This window comes from Alosa alosa, chromosome 13 (assembly GCF_017589495.1).
Source record: "Alosa alosa isolate M-15738 ecotype Scorff River chromosome 13, AALO_Geno_1.1, whole genome shotgun sequence".
NCBI classification, from domain to species: Eukaryota; Metazoa; Chordata; class Actinopteri; order Clupeiformes; family Clupeidae; genus Alosa; species Alosa alosa.
Genome location: NC_063201.1, coordinates 8,725,106 through 8,740,615, shown reverse-complemented (window position 1 = coordinate 8,740,615; position 15,510 = coordinate 8,725,106). Strand labels below are relative to the sequence as shown.

The 15,510-nt window shown below is 42.1% G+C and overlaps 2 protein-coding genes across 3 annotated transcripts in view; one reads left to right on the top strand and one right to left on the bottom strand.

The window, feature by feature from the left end:
• Positions 1 to 1,187, top strand: part of rbp5 (retinol binding protein 1a, cellular) — a 4,527-nt gene extending 3,340 nt beyond the window's left edge. For both annotated transcript variants that reach the window (XM_048260974.1, XM_048260975.1), the window contains exons 3-4: positions 1 to 85; positions 606 to 1,187. The exon at positions 1 to 85 is cut by the window's left edge and continues 17 nt beyond it. In XM_048260974.1, coding sequence (XP_048116931.1) covers positions 1 to 85; positions 606 to 659 — 139 coding nt within the window. In that variant the 3' untranslated portion in view covers positions 660 to 1,187. The remainder of the gene's footprint in view (positions 86 to 605) is intronic.
• Positions 1,188 to 2,015: 828 nt separating this feature from the next.
• LOC125305367 (tumor necrosis factor receptor superfamily member 5) lies at positions 2,016 to 15,052 on the bottom strand. Its single transcript, XM_048260051.1, has 8 exons — positions 14,595 to 15,052; positions 12,895 to 13,008; positions 12,554 to 12,712; positions 12,095 to 12,182; positions 6,730 to 6,815; positions 6,425 to 6,538; positions 3,670 to 3,792; positions 2,016 to 2,701 (listed from the first exon to the last, which is right to left on the bottom strand). Exons 1-8 carry the CDS (start codon positions 14,620 to 14,622, stop codon positions 2,514 to 2,516), a joined length of 900 nt encoding a protein of 299 aa, XP_048116008.1. The 5' UTR covers positions 14,623 to 15,052; the 3' UTR covers positions 2,016 to 2,513.
• Between the last annotated feature and the right edge of the window lie 458 nt (positions 15,053 to 15,510).

Here is a 15,510-nt window from a genome sequence, read left to right as displayed (position 1 = left end):
GGGGGATAAGCTAGTGTGCGTCCAGGTGGGTGAAAAGCAAGGCCGAGGCTGGACACACTGGATGGAGGGAAACAATCTGCACCTGGTAAGAGCTGGATGGAGGGATGAAGAAAGGAAAGAGAGATAGAGGAATATGGGAGGGGGGAGAGGGGGGAAGAGAGAAGGCTATGGGAAACTCCCTGAAGAGAAGAGGGGAAGAGGAGAGGACAGGAGGGGGAGAGGAGGAAAGAGAAGAGAAGAGGAGGGGAGGGGAAGAGGGAAGAGGAGGGATAGCTGTCCTAGAGCCGGCTGAGATGAGTTTTGTCTCTGCAGTGAGTGGTGTGGTGAGTGGGAGAGAGGCTAGTAGAGGAAAGAACAGATTACCGGTAAGTGGGGAGGGATGTGGTAGGGACTTAATGAAAACAGCAAGCACTCTCTATCTCTATGTGTGTGTGTGTGTGTGTGTGTGTGTGTGTGAGAGAGAAAAGAGAGGGAAAGAGATTTTCATTTTTCCACCTGCAAATATGATCATTATCAACATTTCTAATGAACACTTTCCTTCCTTTTTCTTTTCTTTTCACTTATTCCTTCTATCCTACTTTTACTCTCTTGTTCTCTCTCTCTAGGAGCTAAGAGCAGAGGGGGTGACCGCCAAGCAGGTTTTTAAGAAGGCCGAGTGAATGTGGGGGGGTCCTGGTCAGATAGTTGCCATGGCAACCAGCGCTCTGGCGGCCATGGCGCTACACAGAGACTGAAGCCTCCCCGACAGACGTTTAAAGTGATAGCATTAGCATAGTCTTTATTTTATTTTTAAATGCAAAGGTAGTGGAGGACATTAGCCACTCCTCCTCACCCAGTGCGATGTGCAAATGGCCCTGCCTGGTGTTGGGGAATCTGATAAATGAAAATATCACCCTCTAACCACGATATCTCCCAAATGGCCGCTGGCTCTGGAACAGGTCTGCTGGACTGGATCTGGGCCGCATCTGTGCCAGAGTCAGACGGTTGTCTTTAGTGCCGTTTCCTCCACCTGGATGCAGATGAAGTGCCCTAATCTTCCTGATCGCAACCGATCCAGTCCGGTCAGGAAGTGGAGACGGCTGACTCATATGGCTGACCTGCTCCTGCACTCAACTGTCCCCCGGGCAGTTCGTCCCCCTAGTAATGTGGCTAGTTTACATGCATGCAAATACACTATTACGACAACAGCATGACTTCTGTTCTCATTTCCCCACCTTGATGTGTGTGTCAGCCCTCATTGGTGTGCTTGTAGCCCAATTTAACGACTATACAACTCAGTTTATGTGGTTTTACTGATGGCAATGTCAATCGGCAATCTGAAAGTGGAACTGAATGAAACCATAACCATAACAATGAATAGAGTCATATTTGCACCGCAGACAGTAAAATATTTGCACCCATACTCATCTGTTGATGCAATATTATTATTTACGTCTATGGGGCAGTATAATATTTTTAGATTACTTACAGTTCACTCTTTAACCTCCAGGGGGAGACAGACACTGACCCCAAAGCCTACTATATTAAAACTAACAGGCCAGAGTCCAGTTTACTTTTTAACCTCCAGGGGGAGACAGACACTGACCCCACACTCTGCTGACACTAAAAGCAAAGGACAGAATTGGTTTTAATATAGTAGGATATTTCTAATTGAACAACATAGCTAAAGTTAGCTAACCAGTTCAGTAACATCAGTTGCTTGATTAATGTTAAGAACATTTTAAACCCTTTTCCAGTTTGCTGGAGAGAGTGGCACACAACATTTTCACAAGTCGGTCTATTTTACCATGAGACGAGGTCCTGAAGACAATTACTATAGAAAAAAGTCGTGCATAGAACCTTTTGACCTCTGAAGTTCGCCTACAAAAAATCTGCCATCTTTGAGATCCGGTATCCTATGATAAACTTCACAGATCTATTCTGTACTCTGTGTGGCAACTTCCTCTTCCTGTTTCTCATCAAATATGCCAAAGGCTTTTGCAACTTCAGTTGCAGTTCAGTTTTGTATACTGGGGTATTTGAGAGGTTTATTAAAAAAAAAAAATGTATAAAACATACACAGAGAAAACACAGTACGGGAAAAAACAGGAACATTTGCAGTCGCTGATTTAAATACACACATGGACACTTCCTCTGGTCAGAGAAGTGATTTGACTTTGACATTGCGCTATTCTGTGTTGTCTGTTGCACCCCGTCTAATAGTCTGTCCCTTTCTAGCACTGAGCAGGCGCACTTCCTCCATCAATCCTCTGTGTCCATGGTTCTAGGGCCAGTGTCATGACATGTCCAGTTAGCCAAAGGCATCCTCCATACAGTCTCAGCTTTAACCCAGAAATGCTACGTCCTTCATTCTTCATTCAACTGAGGAGAAAATGTTGATCCACTCACATGGCCCATGTTAATAACATGAACACACATATTAGTGAGCCAGTGCTCCACAGCTGGTCGGGTTAGTGTGAAGGCTGGGGCAGGAGGTGAGGGGGGGTGGGGGGGCGGGCCCTGTCTGCCAGCGGTTAGGCTCCAGTCCACTCATCTTCCTGCGGCTCTGATTGACAGACGTTGGAAACAATGCTGTCCCCTGCTGCTCCGCAGGTGGCAGCCAATGGGGTGAGTCTCATTGGGGAGGTTGGTGATGTCATCATGGGCGATGCAGGGCCATCACATTCCACGGTGCAGTCACAGGAGATTGAGCTGGTCTCCACTGCAACAAGACAAGAGAAGATGCCCTCAGTTTCTACTGGTTTATAGCAGAGACGGCATTCAAGGAATCTTCCATAGAAATGCATGGGTTTAGTTCGTAATGCCAATATGGCAGATGTCTACACATATCCCGCCCATTCCTGTATAAGTATAAGTAAATATACTCTTTTGATCCCGTGAGGGAAATTTGGTCTGCATTTATCCCAATCCGTGAATTAGTGAAACACACTCAGCACACAGTGAGGTGAAGCACACACTAATCCCAGCACAGCACTGCCTGCTACAACAGCGGTGCTCGGGGAGCAGTGAGGGGTTAGGTGCCTTGCTCAAGGGCACTTCAGCCGTGCCTACTGGTCGGGGTTCGAACCGGCAACCCTCCGGTTACAAGTCCGAAGCACTAACCAGTAGGCCACGGCTGCCCCTATTGTACGTCTGTATGCCTCCCATTTACTTGAATAGGAAAACAACTGCCCAAAGTGCGTTGCAAAATGGACGCTTAGTGGGGGGACTTGCCTAAAAGGACTTTGTTTATAGCCATTAACAGCTGAAATTTTATCAAAGCACTTTGCATCTCATAGGTCAGATCCTAAACACACATCTTGTTTTTGGGTCTAAATTTAGCGCTAACCATCATGACGAACTTTAACAATGAAAGGAGAAGTTGAAATCACTGCTGATTACACGAGTAGCAGCGAGGCAGGGAACCAACTAGACAAGCACCATTTTACTTCAGTTGAATTTCTAGAGGACTCATAGTGTCTAGTAGACTATTTGTTTGAAGTGATTTAGATCAAGATAAAGAATCTCGACATTAAAACATTCTAGTTTAATCCATGAGTGATGCTGTGTAATTGTGACTGGTTTTGGTGGTCTGGCTCCACTTAGTTGCAGGAGAGTTCCAGCCCGCTCATCCTGTGATGGTCAGGAATTTGTAGAATGTAGACGACTCTTCTCTCATTGGATTCTTACCCGCACAGTGGTTGAGTGGTTGAGCCTCGTTGCATTTATTCTTATAAAGTTCGTTGGGTGGCGGCAATATGTCAGGGGCCCGCACAGGAGAAAACCTCACGATGAGGTCCTCTGAAGCACTATCTAAAATCAACAAACAAAAACAACCAAGTTAGAGAAAGAAGAAATACCAGAACGTAGTGGGTGGGGGATTATCATGTCTAAAAATATTAGGGGGTAACCAAGTCAGCAGGGTGATTCATTTCATTTGTGATAGGTATGCACCTGCCACACTGGCATACCCATGATGTGTAGAGCCAGTAGTTTTCACAACAGTGACGTGATGAGTGATGACTAAGGAAGTGGTTCGTGTGCGTTGGCGTTTTAGTTTGACCTTCGGTGTGCCATAGCCCCAAAACAGTTGAGAAGCTCTAGACTAAAACTATACTACGGAATGAGATGAGTGGGGCACTGAGCCATAAGCCAGAGGTGTGTTCAAACTCAGCAAAGAGAGGCAAAGGTTTGTGGCAATTGCCCTGTTTCTTGCCATTTTGTTTGCAGTTGAAAGTGAACAATTGAAGTGTTCGACGAAGTTCAAAGAAAAAAAAAAAGCTTCCTTGGAACAAAACTCAAATTTTAATGCACTTCAAGCTTTAAGGTCAACATACCTGTACCACTAACTTCGTATTGTAGCATACCCTCTATAGCTTGAATGATTCTCAAACATATCTGGAGACGGACACCATGAGAGCAACAGGAACTCTTATGGTTGAAAACAAAACGTTATTTATGTGCTCGTCTGTATTTCCTGTGGTGTAGAGTGCATTGAAAGTGAGGCCAACGCCACAAGGTCAGTGTCCTTAGAGCATGCTTATCACTGAGTGTGTTTGTTCCATTGTGTAAAACACAATTACAAATGATGAATGCCAATGAGTGGCTAGTCTGGTGGGTATTACAAGTGTGTAGTTTAGTGGTAAATCTGGGTAAATGAACGCAGAGGAAGAGATAATCTTTCTAATAGCTTCATTCACCTTGCAAAACAGTGCCAAAATGCTCTCCTTTTAAGAGGTTTTATCTCTTACTATGAGTTAACTTACACAGCTTTGTCACTAAACCAGGTGCCTGAAATATCAACAATCAACCTGGTCTAACTTTAACCATTGCTCTAAAAGGCAGAGATGAAAATAAGCTGAGCAGAGACAGATAGACAGACAGCGAGACAGATGCAAGGAAGCTACTGCAATTGAGAGCTTCTGAGCTTGCCTGTGTTGGGCTATTTGTGCAGCATAGGGCTTCTTTGCTTCTCTGCATTGCATGTGAGTGTGAGTGTGTGTGGGCTGCTGGCGGATGAGGATGTGGTGAGGCGTGCATCGGAGATGGACATGATGAGCACGTCTGCTGCGCTGTGTGACGCACTGCATCTCTCACATCTGCAGCTCACTTCACACTGATTGAAGATAAATGCTGTGTTGTTGTACATCAGTGCACCTATGAACAGACACTGCTGGGATGTGTGTGTGTGTGTGTGTGTGTGTGTGTGTGTGGCAGTTAGTTCCCATGCTTTAACTAAGTGAACATGGGGGAGTAAGGGGGTCATCTTTGTATATTCTATATTTCCAGCCACAATCCTGGAGTTTGGTTGGAGGTCAATGTGCCAACACAGTTTCCGCTGTTTGAATGTCTAAACATGCCACTTTTCACTTCTAACACGCCAGGTTTCTTTAAGCCAGTCCTCTTTTTAACCATTGTGTTGTCTTAGGGGTCAAAATTGACCCGCCACTATATTTAACAGCATAGCAGAAACCCCCTGAATAATCTTCAACTTGAAATTTGATGACATTTTCTATGTGTCCATAAAAAAAGTCAAAGATTGATTTTGTTCGTAGAAGTAAGGCTTTGTTGAGGGTGCAAATATATTTTTGACCCTGCAGTTGAAAGATGACTTACATACCACAAATAAATATATAACTTATAATAATTTGTAACTTATAATATATTGTTCATATAACCATAAAAAACACAAAACACATGAATACTCAAATACACATATACATTTACAGACCCCCACACGCACACCTTCACACACCTTCAAACACACATCTACACTCACACACACAATTAAATTTTGCTAAAATAAAAAATGTGCTACTGACTGAACTGAAACAAACTAGAATTTTTGCGGAGGAATTTCTCAATGTTGTCCATGGACTAAATGTAGTAATTTTACACAGAAAAGAGGGGAAAGAAATAAAGAAAGAAAGAAAGTGAAGACGGGTCATTTTTGACCGTCACGCAGAGGGTTAAATCCACAGCTGGGGACTCATGTTCGTGTTTGACTTCATTCCTGAAGTGAAGTGAGGTCATTCCTCGAAGCAGCTCTCCATCTCGTTCTCTCACTCATGTCCATGACACACTTCACTGATCTATTGAATAGAAAAACTGTTGAACCCCATCTGTTAAAAGGGAGGAGACTAATGGTGTCATCTTGTGGAGAGTGGTGAACTGTTTTCTATGAATTGAAAACCTTACTGTATCTGTAGAGTGTGGGGAGAGAGAGAGAGTGAAATTCTTGGGAATAGAGAATTTCCCTCGCCCTGCGTAGATCTGTTCTCTGTGTTGCGAGCAGTCTGTAAATATTGCTTTGATCTAGTGAGTACATGCAAGGATGTGGGGATGTAGGTGTGAGCATAAGGCCTTCCGCTGCGGCCAGCTGACCTTGATTCGCTCTCTCTTGCTGACACTATTCTAGAACACGCTGTGCGGCTGTCACACTCACCCGGGCGTCTTGATTGGCGCATCACCTTCCAGTAAACGTAGGCTGCGATGATGGCGATGATGACAGAAACGATTAGCCCCAACCACAAGCCCGTGGGTAGCATCCAGTAGTGGGCTGTGATGTCAAATGACAAAGACAAAGCTTTTGTCACAAAGGTGTCTGCATTGCTTTAACTGGAATCTGGCTAAATGATTTCAGATGCCATCTACATTCAATGATTGAGGAGACACAATTATTTTCCTCAAATGTGGGCACTGGGATGGTGCACTGCTAATAATGGCGAAAGTACCCAGTAGATGACTTACCAGGGTGGGCACACAGGTGATTGCCACACACTGCGTCTAAATTTGGGGTACCAGCCACCTTGACTTCCCGCCCTACTGCAGTACAGCTGGGCAATAAACAAACAAACAAAATAGTTAGTCAGACATCATAATATTTCACCATCTCCACCATTTCACCAGCTCCACTCTGTTCTGGTAAAAGTGTTCTGAATTTGTGTTCTAGTAAAAGTAAAGTGTTCTAGTAAACGTACTAGTGAAAGCGTTAAGAATACGCCCTACAACATCATGTGGGATTACCTGTAGTTCTAGACACAGTTGTAGCCACAGATCTGAAGCATGCTGGACTTTTGCTTATAGTTTTTCACAATTGCTAAAACACTAAACTCCATTCTCTGAACCCAATTCTCAGTTGGCTGAACACATTTCTTGAATTGATCCCCCTTTTGGCAAAACCTTAAACAGTTTTCACATATGAAACACAATTTGCAGATCTCATAGACTCCTTTTGCAAAACTCTAAACACATTCTCATGCAGTAAAACACATTTTGCATTGTGATGCACTTGTGATGCATAATGGTAACCACAAGTGGCAAAAGGTAAACACAAATAGAGCACAGATGTCATACGTTAAACTACTCAAAATTGATCAGAATTGACCAATATAAGCTAGTTCAGAGTGCAAACAGGTTGCTGAAGAGTGCAGGTTCATATCACAATGGACAGAAACCCTCTGTGAGGCCTTTAGAGTACATTGGCTGTAGACTACAATGTACTTCTCATTTACAGTACTGAAATGCCTGTCTTTTCTGGTATATTTTACTTATATTTATTTATATTTTTGAACGTTCTAAGTTCCGCAACAATTGAAGGTTCTAAAATTCTATGTTGAATTCAATGAACCCAGATATTCTTTAGAACGTTCATTTCTCAACATTCCTGTCACACCAGTGTGACGGTACTCCTTTAAGGGTTAATTTTGACTGCTTTGTGACATGATCTGAAGACGGTGTTTGGTTTTAAAACACAGGTACAACTGTTTTGAGGCGATTGCTCAGTTTTGCAGAGGTTGGCAAAGGTTTGGGTGTATTTAAGTTGAGATTTGGGATTTGTGTTTATAGTTTTGAGAAAAGGCAAGTTTAAAAAAAATGTGTTTTGGCAATTGTGAAAAAACTGTAATGCAAACATGCGTTGGATTAAGTGTAGCATGCCTCACACTCAGCCGGATCTGTGCAGCGTGGCACGAAGTTGAATGAGCCAAATAACAGACATGCAATAGCTGCGCTTAGGGTCAGTATTACAGTTTTTTCTGAATGCTTAAACCCTAACCGTGATTCTTATTTCTAGATTTTCTGATTGCCTAAACACATTTTTTGTAACTATGGCTTTTTTTGCAAAACTCTACACACAAATAGGAAAACCTTTCACCCAATCAGCAAAACATTGTAGTTCTCTTGCAAAAGCTAACACACCTTGCTTAACTCTTCACACTTTCGTAAAAATGGTGTTTTCGTATCAAACAGTAAACACAAGCCATCACAATAGTAAGAACACAATGTGCCAACTACTGAGTGGTTTTGCTATAAGTATTAATAGTTTTAGAAATTGTGCTATAAGGATCACAGTTGTGTTTAAGCATTCAGAAAAAACTGTAATATTTATAGCAAAACTACTACTGAGTTTGCTAAACTAAAAGCACAAACACTGCTTTGCACTCAGTTTGCAAAACTGTACAAAAGGTACAATTCACTAGCCTGGGTTTTCCCATGCTGCCTTACGCGCACAATTTTATTCACGCTGCTAGGCAGCCTGGATACCATGGAGCAATCAGCAAATTCGCCTCAGTTAGGGGACCAATCACAGAACGGAGGGAGGGCAGCAAGACGATGACGACACACTGAAGCCGTTATGAGCTACGTACAGACGCATTTGATAGACATTCGTAGCGGCCAATAAACGGCTCTGGGCATTCGTAAACCACGTTTCAAATCCGAGAAAATGAATGCTATGAGAAATGATGAGGTCTGACGTTAGCCAGGCTAACAATTCACTGCACGGCACTCTTTTTGCGGAACTGTAAACACAACTCACTGCTTTACACTCAATTTCCAAATGATCAACACACTCCTAGCAAAACTATACACATGTATGGCTATTATTTACACTATTTTGCCAACTGTCTGGCACACTGTCACATGTGAAAACTGTTTTAGATAATTAGTTCACTTTGCAATCAGCCTAAGCACTATACATAAGCAAATTGCAAATAATTCCATAAGGCTGCGAGAAATACAGCAGCGCATAATTGAGGATGACACCACCTTCCAAAACATACACGTGAGCATTTATGTATTATGTTGTGTACTTGCCCGCAACAGAATCTGAATGAAACAAATCTACAGAGTCCCCTTTGAAAGAAACAGTGAACGTGTAAAACAACTGCGATATGACTATGTGCAGGTATAGTTATAGTATCATTGGTACTGAATCTGGTAGTGCATACTGTAGTGCTGTGCATGGGCCTGCAGTGCTGCAGTTGTTTTGTCTTGTCCAGAGAGTGATGGAGCTAGAGGCAGATGCCATGGGTCATGAGCAGCTTTTTGTGGATGAGGCAGGTTTTACAGTAACTTCACTAAAACAAGGAGACGTGGCAGGAACATTACTGGATACCGTGCCATAATCAAAGTCCCAGGATAACGTGGTGGTAACATAACTATGTATGCAGCTATAAGTCAAAATGGTGTTGTTCGCCATCATGCAACCCTGGGTCCATATAACACTCCACACATTATTACATTCCTAGACACCTGACATAACCTCCTACATGACATGCTCACTAATGTTCAGAGGCCAGAGCAGACCAGATCCGTCATCATATGGGACAATGTTAGTTTCCATAGGGCAGCTTTGGTCCGCAACTGTTTTACAGAACGCCCACTCTTCACTGTACTCAACCTCCCCCCATACTCTCCATTCTTGAATACAATTGAAGAGTTCTTCTCTGCCTGGCGCTGGAAGGTCTGTGACCGTCATCCCCATCAACGCATAGCCCTTTTACAGGCAATGGAGGAGGCATGTGGAGATATTGACCAGGCATCATGTCAGGCCTGGATACGGCATTCCAGAAGATATTTTTCCCGGTGGCTAGAGGGCATTGCATGTGATGACGAGACAATGTAGGCTGATTTTTTTTTGCCTCAGTGAAATTACTTGTGTTTGTTTTGATGTGTGTAAATAAACACCAATACTTGATGTTTGGATCCCTGTATGTTTACATGTTGACAAAAGCCAGATGTGTTTTTCTTTCATACCATCAGTGTGTAGTTGGCGCATTGTGTGCTTATTAATATGATGGCTTGTGTTAACTGTTTGATACGAAAATACCATTTTGACAAAGGTGTGAAGAGTCAAGCAAGGTTTATTAGCTTTGCAAGTGAACTACAATGTTTTGCTGATTTGGTGAAAGGTTTTCTTATTTCTGTGTAGTTTTGCAAAAATAGCCAATAGTTACAAAAAATGCGCTTAAGCAATCAGAAAAAACTGTAAATGACACAGATACATATATTTTTTAATTGAGTAGAAAATAATCTGTTTCTACAAGAAAGATGTGTCTTCTGTAGCTTACTTTTAAAAAAAAGGATTCTTTAAGAGTACCAATTTAAGCTTCATTTCACCACTGATAATACTCCTTGGATTTCAGTAGAGAATTGGTTTGGTGTCAGATAGGCTACTGCTTCAGGAAATGCACGCCTGGGGGAAATGTCAGGGCTTAAGAATATCAACACCTGATGAAAGAGTTGGTTCCCCATTGGTTGGTGGGTGGTTGGTGTGAAAATGACACAGACACTATATTATGTCATGGGGAGGTAAATCTACAGTATCTGATACAGACACAAATATGTACGGTATGTATGTCCCCAAACATTCTGGGTTAATGTGAACCCACACCTTCTGGAAGTTTCCACGGCATCCATAAATTGTTAAGGGAGTTACCTACACTTAAGCTTCTGAAATGGAACTCATCCCAGTCTTTTGCTGTACCCATTTCATGAATCCCTTTGCTGTATTGATTCATAAATATTTTAATTTATTTTTTATATATTAAATAACACTTTCTTTTTCTTCCATTTTCTCAAATAATTTCTTTTCCTACACCCATCCTTCACGGTGTGACTCATAGGTGACTGTGGGTGAATATAAACGTGATCGTCTGTCATCAAAGTGAAACGCTCTGACACCTGGAAACATCCTGTTGTGGAAGTGTGTGTGTATGACAGTGAGTGAGTGAGAGAGAGAGAGAGAGAGAGAGAGAGAGATGGTTGATTATGAATATAATCTTAATCATAATCAACAAGTTTGGCTGTGTCTGTGTGCCGGATGTGATCACATTCAAGACAAGGACACTTCCTCTTCAGCATTGTAAGAAACTCTAGGCTGAGGGGCCTTTTCTGACCTGGTTCTGTGCACTGTCACGGTGACTACTGTTAAGTGCCCTTGACAAAAGCTTGATGAGTTGAGTTTCCTGTGCATATTCAGGGATAGTGATGTGTGTAAAATGCTCTGAGACAAGCGTCACTGTTAAAAGATGTATTAAATACAGGTTTGTTTAAAATGCTTTGGGAGAACACTTTCGTGAATTCACCCAGGAGTATAGTATGTTAAGTAAGTAGGCTATGGTAGTTTAGTATGTCAAATCTCTGAGATATTTTTTGGTCGCTGATGACTCCAAAACCAAATCCTGAAAAGTAAGCCTGAATGAAGTGTACAAGATTTATCAAATTATGAGTAGGCTATAACTACTTTTTGCAACATATGGCCAATTCCATGCAAAACTATCACGTCCATAACGCCAGCTAAATGCCATGGCATTGTGTTTGCGTAATGGATGTGAAAGTGTTGCGTGGAATTGCCCATATCTCAAATAACTTACTTTGAGATGGACAATGTCAGTCATGAGTTGAGCTTCACTGGAAGGATTTAAGCTTTGCTCTTATCAACATGTCATTTGTCCCTCAAGGCAATCAGTAAGCTGCATCATATAACTGAATGACTCCATTTCATTTGCTTGTTAGCCACATTGGCTACTTTTATCCAGAGTACAGAAATGTTGCCTTCGTTGCTGTTACTTTAAGCCACCTCATGGTGATGCTGTTCTGCATAGTGTATCTTCAGGCTTGGTGTCAGGCTTCCGGAGTAAAAATATTTGTAATGAAACTGCAGAAACTGCAACTACAACTAGAACCGCAAATGTAGTAATGTAGAAACTACTACTACAATGAATTCGGGAGACTATATTTTGAGGATGCTCACAGCATTTTGCTTTTGATGTTATGATGGAAACAAGTGTGTGTGTGTGCGTGTGCGTGCGCATGCTGTATGCCAACTTACTTGGTGTGCGGAAAACAGGGTTTATAGCTTTTGACATTGCTAAAGAATCCCTCGGGACAAGGTTCGCAGATGGTGTTTCCTGGAGCTCCTGAAATACAGAATATTCAGTCAGCTGTAGGAAAAACTGATGGTATTGCTAACTACCCTGAATATATCCCGTTAGCTGTAGGGAAAACCATGTACGAAAATATCTCTGCTACAATATTGCTGCTTGTATTTGTCTCACAATTATTTTCAGAAAGATTATCCTACTTCCTTCTAACCCCCCTTTAAGAGAAATAAGGACCAAAAGAGATATTAAGTTGAATTTGACTTGGACTTGGGCTTAGACGTGAGGAAGGATAGGCTATTTCTTTGGAGACGAAATAAAAAACAAATATGAGACAATTTCCTCAGCTCAGTTGTATTCAGGAGGAATAGACAAGGAAGAGGTTTCCTGGGTTTGCATCAGATGCTTACCATAGTTGACTGCACCCTCCCCGGGGTCACATTGAAGACGCGCTACGCAGTGTGTGCAGCTGATTTCTGGATTAGGGTCTGTGCAGTAGTATTTCTCCAGGCACACACAGTGCGTATCTCTGTCTGCCTTACACGTACTGTTTGCCTGCTTGAAGTCCTCTGAGAGATGAGACAGGAGGGAAAGGTTGAATTTGAAGGAGGGGTGGAATGGTTGACAGAGTGTGTGACTGAAAATGGTTGACAGAGAGTGTGGGTGTGTGTATACTGTATGTGTGTCGTGCATGTGTGCGTGCCTGCATTCGTTTATATGTGTGTGTGTGTGTGTGTGTGTGAGTAATTACTTTTGTTGCAGACTTCACATGTTCTGCATTTATGAAAGCTGTTTTCTTCTGCGGTGAACTGACCATCAGGACAGGCTTTACACTCACAGGTAGATGATGTTGGCATGTATTGACCTGATGGAAAGAAAGAGGAAGAAGTGATGAATTGTCACTGACTGTTCTGAGTCCCCATGTTCTCCACAGACTTTACATACAAATCCCATGGGTGCCTGTAGCAGATACCCACACCAAATGTGGGAATTTACAGGCATCCACAGCTAATTCAAAGCAAGCGGGGGGGGTTTTACACAAAGTGTAAAACTTTGTTTATTATTTTGAGCGCACATATACACAAGTGGGACATCAGAGCAGTCTCAACATCAGTTTAGCCACCAGCTTAGCTACTATTTACAGTAAACTACCACACTTATAGTGCTGAATAGTCAATGCCAAGGTTGTGGGGGGATTTCCATGCTAAACACTGTAATTGTGGAAAGTTTTAACACCTCTCCCACCACATTAACACACGTCTGTGTCACTCTGCAGCGTCTGTCCCCCCCCCAATAACACTGATTCTTTTTTTGCTCAGTTTAAAAAAGAATTGTGAACCTCCTGGGAACTTCACCAGACATCCCCGGCCCTCCCTCCTAACCCCCTCCACCTGGGTATGTGCACACTAATCAGACACGTCTTGCATTATGCACTCCTCAGTTGTATACTGAGTATATACTGTAGCTACTGTGAAAACAAATGAGTGCAGTTAACACAACCAAGCCAAGCCTTGTCTTGGCATTCTGATTGAGTAACGTTCTGTAAAGGAGCAGAGTCACATTTATGTTCATTTAAATTGACACAGCAAATTCACATAACTAAACTCAAAGTCAAACCAACAAAATGACTTGAATAGGTTATGTGGAGTGTCCTAATCTTGTCCCACAGTGAGTCACTATTGTCCTTAATTAGGTATATTTCAGAGGGGAAATGTGTGCCACCTGTCTGTATCTGAGACATGAGGACACTGAGAATGACACATACGAAGGACAGGAATGAGTAGCATGTTTTTCTTTCGTGATCATCTTATCCTATTGACCCTTTCAACAAGGTAAACACAAACAATGCTTGAACATTCTATTTGGGCCCCAATCTACTTCCTCTGCATTAAGATAACATATGGAATGTTAAAAAGGAAGTCTTGTGGGGCCAACTATGATGCTGATAATGGAACTCTCTTGAAAGGGTCCATAGAACCAGGTGATTCATTATGTAATGATTCCAACAATCAGCTACAACAGAAAATGTGACCATCCAACTACAAATACACATGGGACAGGTACAAAAATAATTAAATTAAAACCACAACAATTAAATAGCGGCAATCACAAATCACAACATAAAACAATAACAAACTAATAATCAGACCAAAGCTTAAACCAACTACTGGAAGAATATACATTTTACACCAGAAGATAATCAGATGCAGCATTCAGAGTAGCTACACCTAAGATACTGAGACAAAGAGCTTCGCATTATGTCTCTACACACAAAAACAAACCTTATATATCTTAAATTGCCAGAAGTCTTTTCTTAGATTAAACATAACAGATAATGCATTTGAATAATTCATTCGCACACATTTATGACCAGAATTTACAATTGAAAAGAAAATTAACACATTTTGCAGTATCATAGTCTCAAACAACACGGTCATAACATAAATGTACCTTTAGGGCATTTGTTAGGGCAAACCATGTTGACAGCTGAGCAACAGTAGACTGGTAGAAGACGTCGAAGCCAGTGAAAAGTAGAGAGGTTTACTCCGATGAAAGTTCCCTAACTCTCAGTCTGTGTATCTCCACAAAGATTTTCTTTGCTCTCTACGAGCCCCTGTCCAGTACAAGAGATCTCCACAGATTCGGTACAAGAGTTGTGCCACAGAGTGATGCGCTTTACCTCAGCCCTCTTTAATGGTATTTGAAAATGTTTCTGCCTTTGATTTCGGGGCAAGTTTGCGGATCTTACGTCAGATGTAACACGTCCCTCCCATGGCCAGAGAAGCTTCTCAGTTTTCACTTCTTTTTTTGCACTGATCTGATCTGATATGGGCTCTGTGCACTGTGCATGACCCCTCCTACATACTCATGTGAAGCTTAGACATAATCAAGTTAAGACATAAGTATTTCTTGGTCTTTAGACAAAGAGTATTCTTCCTTTAAGCCCTGATTTTAACCCCCTCTCTCTCTTTCTCTTTTTTAGTCCCTCCCTCGCTTGCTCGCTCTTACGGGAAGCCCCATATACCCCCAGCATCCGCTCGGCCTCACTCTGGTGCTGCAAACTGCCTTCCTGCCCCATTGTGTCTGTCTACATTAAACTCTCCGCGCCCAATACATACCAAAATTAGCTGCGGTTGAGGTCTTCTCCAGGCTTTCTTCTGGGCAGTGATACAGTTTGTTATCATAAATGCAACAAAAAGTTTTGTGTGTTAAAAAACAAAACAAAAACAGGACATCAAAAAGGTAACATTCATAAATGATATCAGGTCCAACAGCTATTCCACTGTACATAGGAAAATAAAACCATCAACCTTTTAGCCTATATTTACATTCCTTCTTCGTGTTCACTAGGACGGGGTCTGATTTC

Bases quoted from the DNA above. Each gene is read 5' to 3' on its own strand.
- LOC125305367 (XM_048260051.1), bottom strand. From the start codon at position 14,622: ATGGTTTGCCCTAACAAATGCCCTAAAG. The intron at 13,009-14,594 runs GTACATTTATGT...TCTTTCCATCAG, and splicing joins CCCTAACAAATGCCCTAAAG to GTCAATACATGCCAACATCA. The intron at 2,702-3,669 runs GTAAGAATCCAA...GTCTTGTTGCAG, and splicing joins ACCACTCAACCACTGTGCGG to TGGAGACCAGCTCAATCTCC.